This window comes from Bidens hawaiensis, unplaced genomic scaffold (assembly GCF_021521415.1).
Source record: "Bidens hawaiensis isolate Kalapana, Puna unplaced genomic scaffold, B.hawaiensis_p1.1 tig00011607_1, whole genome shotgun sequence".
NCBI lineage: Eukaryota > Viridiplantae > Streptophyta > Magnoliopsida > Asterales > Asteraceae > Bidens > Bidens hawaiensis.
The window spans coordinates 627,365-635,257 of record NW_027491905.1 but is presented as its reverse complement, the minus strand read 5'-3'; the positions used below and the strand labels follow the sequence as shown (position 1 = coordinate 635,257).

Sequence of the window (7,893 nt, the reverse complement as noted above, 5' to 3'; positions counted from 1 at the left end):
TGAGTATCTACCAATTCATAAAATGACAAGAATAAAAAATGAACAAAGTGAATGTATGCAAAGCGTTTGAAAAATATTATCACCCTATAATCTATATTATATGTGAACACAAAAGTCAGTCTTTAGGTGCAAAATTACAATGTTTTTTTTTATTATGACTTTCTTATGTGTTTGTCATCACACTATTTAAATTTAGGGAGCCCAGTTATCTTGTTATCCCACCACCTATAATAATATTATTATGGTCAAACTAGATACAAATGTCCATTTTTAATTCAAATGAGAAGTTAATTATCCTCTATATATTATACTTTGTATTCATTATGTATTTAACTCTTATTTTTCCTTTTGTTTTATTTAAATCGTATGAGCAGTTATAGCGTATAATACATGTTCAAATACTATTAAACCTGTTTAACACTTTGTACATTAAAGCAAGCATAAAGATTATTCACATATTTGTTTTATTTTATTCTTTGACCAACTCGTGTATCATACGGGGTTCTAACATAGTAAAATAATATAATGGAGAAGATAGTTGACGCCAACTATTCGGATACATTCACGCATGCACAGGTAGAGATCGGGTTATAGAGCGGGTCCCAACTGATATCACTTATGTATGAAGAAGTATCTATAAAAAGTTTTTATTAATTGACGCAAATCATTAAATATTTAACTAATTAGTATGACCTATTTATCATTTTATTTGAGTAATGGATTAGAATGAATGAGATAATAATTTAGGATTTTAATAGGGAAAAACGTTTTAAGAAATAATATGGACTTAACACATTAATACTATTATTTTCTTTTATTTGTAAAGTAGGATATTGATTAAAATCAGTTACTTAATTAGGTGACAATTGAATAAATGGTAATTGTATTAGTTAGCAGCCTATGAGAATGGTCTAATTGAATGACATGTGGACAAATGGTCTTCTTTTAATAGTATACTATTCTATCTATACTACATTTACGAAGATGTTTTGACTTTACAATTTATAAATTTTAAAAAAAATCTCTTCGTATACAACATTTGAAGTTTTATCGAAAGTTTTCTCATCTTTATCTAATAATATCAATTTTAAGCCGCATTTGTTTGTTACTCAATATAATGTAACATACAGTGAAAAAACTGGACATCAAAGGACCAAGCCAACCATAGAAAGAGATTGTCACTTCCTCATATTCATCGTCATTGCAAAGCATAAGACAATTGAAAATTTTATCATTTGAAATTTGAGAGGAATTTTTTATCAGAAAGACTCAAAGTAACTATATGTATCAGAAAGAGTCAACCCGTTTCATTTGGAATTTGAAAGTATTTTTTTTATCGGGAAAAGTCAAAGTAACTATATGTATAAGAATAACAGTCTCATTTCGAATATAACTTTTTAATTTAATGATGTATGTTAAATACAAGTATCTACTTTACCTAAAATAAAGAAAATGGAATCAAGACCATAAAGTCTTAACTTACAAAATAAACCACTATTGTTATCCAACGATATTTCCCCTAAGTAAAGTATAGGATATATATAAACGAAACCTTCCTACATTCTGTCAAACTATCAGATTATTTTATTTGTAAATGAAGGTTTCTTATGCATTTGACCCGAATTCACGGGTATGGGCCTCACCAAACCCAGATTATTATTTTCAAGTAAAAATGTATTCAGACATCCTTTCACGAGAATGACAAATTTTAGTAGATTTTATATTATAATTAATGCTAAATAATTTGTATAAAAAATTACAAAATACAAGGAGAATACTTTGTTTGAAAAAAGTTCTTTCAGGTAAACATATTAATAGATACATGTGTAAATGAAAACTATATAAATTGTAAAGTTTGATGGAAAAAGTTCTCTAATGTAAACATATTAATAGATACATGTGTTAATGAAAACTATATAAATTATAAAGTTTGTAAGAATTTTCCCACCATAGGTAAAAATACCCCATTGTCCAACCCGAAAACCTTTTTTTTTGTCTTATGTCAAACTTGAATCCAAGAGCTTGTATTTGTAAATGAAATCTTTGACATATCAATATTTTGATTTGATATGAAGAAAAGTATATATTTTAATATGATTATTGTTGATCAAAATCTTTACTAAAAATAACTCAATATAAAATATAAAAAATACCAAAACAATCTCCAAAAGTTACACACATAATTTTTACTAATAAATTTTTTGGGTTGTAAAAACAGTTCAGATTATCAAATGCGTATTAATATATATTAATTTTATGTTTGGTCAAATCTTAATTCTAATGAATGTAAATTAAAAAAAAACAAACAAACAGAGCACATAGCACATGTATATTAATTAAACAAATGTTTAAGATGTTTGATCAAAACACATCTTATATTTACTAATAAAAGTCTATGGCATGTAAATATAGTTATTGTGTATTAACATACACATATATACGTAATAATCATCATCAGCAACATCATCGGTGTCGACACTTTTAAAATTTAAATTTTAGTTATTATCCAGAAAATCTATTTAAAATGAAATATTTTTTCTCGGAAGGAAAGTAAATCAGTTTATATTATAGATATAGAAAGGCTGACCACATAACATGCACATAATTATACTCCGTATTAGTTTTCAATAGTAAAAGGCAATTATATAATGTGACTTGATAACACATATAACAAATTGTTTTAACCCATGAGTATATCTATAATCAAGGAGATTAATGACTAAGAATTTTGGAGGGAAAACATGATAAGAATTAATATGGGACTGACATGTGTCACTGAGATTTTCTTTTATTAGTAATGTAAGATGTAGATAGGGCAACTTATGAAAATGTCAACAATTAAATATAATTTTGGCTTATAGTTGAAGAATAAACATATTTATATATGTTATGTAAAAAAATCTAACACAATATCACTTAAGTAGAGTTGGAAAGAATCATGGGTTCGAGACTTTATCACACAATAATTTATTTTTCAAAATTTTATAAAGTTTTACTGTCATGGAAAACTGGTCTTGGGTTATAACAATAAAACGGGTAATGGGTCATGATATTGTAGGAAGTCGCTGACATGACATCTACTTGACATCATATGTAGAGGGCTTAGTTGAAAGTTATGTAAACAATAGGTATTGATTTAATAATATCGTTAGATTTCATTAATATATGTAAAGTATATATGTAAAGTATACAACCGATTTTCTAACAAGTAAATCGCTAGGATTATTATAAAGGATAAGGTTAAAATATAAATTGCTACAAAAATGAGAAGTGTGAGAAACAATCTAGTCCATTTATCTTATATTTGAATGGCTGCGATTAATTTAAAAGGAAAAAATTGAAGAAAATGGCGTAACTAGAATAACCAACATTTGTTGACTTTCTCTCTCCACATTTCAATTCCCTCATCATTTTAAAACGTCCGTAACTTTTTCATGTGAAATTTTTTAATAACCATACAAGCGTTTTTTTTATCTTTAATATGAGTACTATATTGTTATATAGAAAAATGTTAGTTGTTTTTACATTGTGTTATTGTTTGGTCATTGTGTTTTTCAATTAGGTTTTGCTATGCATTGTGTCACAACGTATGGTCATTGTGTTTTCAACAAATATTCATATTAAAGATAAAAGTTAAAATAAAACGTACATCATTGTGTATTTTTGTTCGTTATTATACCACTGCTCTCATCATTTTTTGTTCATCATTATGTCTTTCTACTCATCACTGTGCTATGGTCATTGTGCATTACGTTCATTATCTTTTGTTTGTGATTGACATGTGGCATTCACTTAATTTGAGATAAAAAGTTTCACGTTCAGCTTATTGTGTAATATGTATTTTTCATTGTGTTTTATGTTTCAGGTCATTGTGTGACGTGTATTCATCATTTTGTTTTACGTTTCAGTTTATTATCTAATATGTATTCATTATTGTGTTTTATGTATTAGATAATTTGTTGTTATGTTATTATTATATTTACATATTAGGGTTACACAACGGTGTTATTAGTATTAAAAACAAAAAAGAAGCCAATAATGAGTAGAAATACAAAATGACGAAAAAAAGACATAATGGTAAGAAGAAAGAAACAATACTGTAATTTTTGTGTTAATATTTATATAACAAAGTCATATACTCATATAAAAAGTAAAAAAAAAACCCATCTTATTATGGTGATTCTTTTAATAAAAATATCATATGAAAAAGTTATAGACATTTTAAAATAAATGATGAGGAATTGACATGTGTTGCAGGTGGAGAGAGAACATATATGAAATTATTATTTTTATGTTTTTCCCCTATTTGGTCCCACTTGACAAATTCAATTAATTATGTTTTCTCACGTATCTAATTTTTATAAGCATTCTTAGAAAAACTCAACGTATATTATAAATACTAATTCACCAATATAAATTACCAAGTTTTTAACTTAATTTAGTTTGAGGTATTAATAAAAAAAGCCGTTGGTTAAAGATAAATTTAAATGAAATGAGAATTCAAATTTATCTACTTTCCAAAACTGGATTACTTCATCTTGTGACGTGCACGGTTTAACGTAGGTATGCCTTTTAGAGAACACGAACATCTGATCATCTGCAAGAACATGCAGAGAAACTCCATGTTGGGAACATCAAGAAAAAGATCATTGTTAAGATGAAAAGGAAGGTTGCATACAATTACAAGGTTGTACTAGGAAGACCCAGTTTGTCTTGGTCAACTATATTGCATTTTTGAAGAATTTTAAGCATTTTATGGTGAAATAATCACACCTCATTTCTTAAATTCTCCTACGAAGATGCCACGAAGCTCTCCTGGCAACTTTATGCCATTTAGAAAATTGTGAAAAGGGACAAAAAGGTCAATTTCCATCAATTTCTTGCAATATTTTCTAAATCATGTGTGGTGGAATGTAATTTCTTGATGTGTATTCTTTAGACTAAATAATACAATTCCTCTAGCTACAAATAACATGAAAAAGAATTCGATCCAGCCAACATCCATAAAAACCAAGTCAAGTTATAACAAGTCATTTTGATACGATATCAATTTATGGAGCTAAGGCATTTTGCAATCTTATACCTCTTTATAGAATGGGTAATACTATTACAAGATAGTTATTACCTTTGGGCACGGCCCGTGTGGCGGTTTATCTTAGCTACACAATCCTCCACTTGTGCAACAGCACAAACCGTTGCTGCTCGACCCCACCATGCCACAAAGGTTTGCTGTGTCAAAAAGTTGCTTGGTGTAGATTTAAAGATGATTATGGATACATTAGGGATATGTTGGGACCGTGACGATAAGAGACAAGTTATTACCGACTTGGAGGAGATGTTAAGTTTGTTTCATGAGGATGAGCCAAGCTTGGATGAAGTGAAGGAAGCGTTTAGCGTGTTTGATAGAAACAATGATGGTTATATAGATCAGAAGGAGTTGCAAAACACGCTTTCTGAGATTGCATGTCGAAAAGTATCACATAGTGATTGTAGACGGATGATCAATCGATATGATGTTGATAAAGATAAAAAGATTAGTTTCAGAGAATTTTTGAAGCTGATGGAAGATTGTTTCTGATGATTTTCATCTTCTTGTAGACTGCTTTAGTATGTATCGCTTATTTGGTACAATAAGATATGTTTTCCTAGAGGTGTTCATATAAACGAATCCTTTCAATACTTGTAAAACATGACAATATCATTATCTGAACTTTTCTTATCGTGGTGCAATAAACAATCGGTATATATAATGATTTTAATTGTTTTATTATATAAGAACTTGGTTTTATTTCCGTTTTAACCCAACAAAACGAATAAGTTCCATCGGCGGACCAATTCATCGGTGAAGGCATGGACCCGGGTCCCATACGTCAGTACAAGAATTTTGCCCTACAGTGAGGACAAAAATTGCTATTAGTTAAACTTGTGGCGACGGCATGTCCTCACTATAGAGGTTTCGTGGCAGTTAGTTTGTTAAGATGTATAGTGAGGACCTGTTGTCGCTATAGGTAAATTAATTTGTATTTACATTTTCTTTAAAACAATGATTTTTAATAAGAAACTTATAAAAAGAATGTTCACTTATAGTGAGATTGTCACTTTAGGTAAATTATTTTTTATTTTAATTTTCATAAAAATAATGATATATAAATAAAAAACTTTAAAAGAACGATTCACGTGTAGTGAGGACACATTGTCACAAAATGTAAATTAATTTTAATTTTCATCACAATAGTGATTTATAAATTAAAAAAAATAAAAAGTGGATGATTAACGTATCATGAGAACACATTGTTGCCGTGGGTAAATTTACTTTTATTTTGATTTACACTGAAATATTGATTTATAAATTAAAATAAATTAAAAAGGACGATTCATTTAAATGTTGTCACTATAGGTAAACTAACTTTTGTTTTAGTTTACTTTAAAAAATTGATTTATAAAAAATATATATATTCACTTATAGTGAGGACATGTTGTCACTCTATAGTGTACTATTCTTTTATTGTATTATATGTCACACCCCAACCTACGGCGAAGCATGCCGGGGTGCGAAATAATTTGTATCATAGCTCAAAGACACTAAATGAATTGCACGTATCAATAACTGAGTTATTTATTTCAAAAATCGAAAAGTACACAAAAACATGACATTATTCTCAAAGGAAATAACATTACAAATGAATATTCAAAACACAAATAAATGACTTTAAAGTATATTTGTTCTTTATTCATTATGCAACCTAAAGTATAATTTGTTCTTTAAACTCTTGTTTCATCCCATAGAGCTACATGCGACATGCGTGAAAATATATAGGATTGTCAACATAAAGTTGAACAAGTAATCACGGTTTTAGTATATACTTCCTCCGTCCCATTATAAGTGTCATAGTTGATTTTTCAAGTCTTTCTTGTTTAACTTTGACCGACAATATTTTTGTTTGTGTTATATAATACTTGATGTAAAATATATGAATGGATTGAGTTTTAAATGTATTTTACATTGATATAATTTTCATCAAATATTATATGACACGAGCAAAAATATTTACGGTCAAGGTTGCAATAGAAAGACTTGAAAAGTCAAATTAGGACACTTATAATGGGACGGAGGGAGTAATAAATATTAAAAATGAGAATTCTTTACGATAAACATGAATCACTACAACTAGCATAACATTGATAAATAAAAGGCCATTTCCCTCGTCCCAAACGGGTCGAGTGACTCCAGCGGCGTATATCAACGAATTGAGCAACTGCATATCTATGCAAATAGTGGTATTGTAATGAAAACCATAATCTATCTAACGTGTGAACGCAAAACACCTCCAAAAATGTAAAACGGTAAAAATGGGGGGTTGTGATTACTCACATTACCGAGTGGATTAATGAGGATGGGACAAGATAAAGTTAGGGAAAAAAAGGTCAACCTCCTCGGGATACGTCAACAAAAGCTCCTAAATGTTGACGATAATATTAATTAGTTACAAATACTGAAGGATTTGAGATTTGATATGGTTTAAGTAATATTATGAATATAATTACAAGTAGGAGAGCCCGCGCTTTGCGGTAGGAAGACGTAAGAATTAGGTTGGTAGTGTTTCGGTCGTTATGGTGACAACATTGTGATGTGTGGCTTTTTATTATCTTTGGTTTCAAAAGCAAAAAGTTATGAAATCCTTGGTTGCGAGTAAAATTATATAGGAAATATTGGCTTAAAGTGAGGTCCGTGGCGTTTTAAACTTAAACTTATGAAACTGGAAAAAACTTTTTTACCCAACTTATAACACATATTTACTTTAATTCTATACAATATAGAATATGTTATATATTTTTCTTGTCATATATTATATATTTTATGTATTAGTAGTACAAATTGTACTACATGCTATT

The 7,893-nt window shown here is 28.7% G+C and overlaps 1 protein-coding gene across 1 annotated transcript; it reads left to right on the top strand.

The window, feature by feature from the left end:
* The first annotated feature begins 5,053 nt into the window (after positions 1-5,053).
* On the top strand, positions 5,054-5,578 carry LOC143538333 (putative calcium-binding protein CML46). Its single transcript, XM_077031913.1, has one exon. It carries the CDS (start codon positions 5,054-5,056, stop codon positions 5,576-5,578), a length of 525 nt encoding a protein of 174 aa, XP_076888028.1.
* The last annotated feature ends 2,315 nt before the right edge of the window (positions 5,579-7,893 follow it).

Bases quoted from the DNA above. Each gene is read 5' to 3' on its own strand.
- LOC143538333 (XM_077031913.1), top strand. From the start codon at position 5,054: ATGGAGCTAAGGCATTTTGCAATCTTATACCTCTTTATAGAATGGGTA.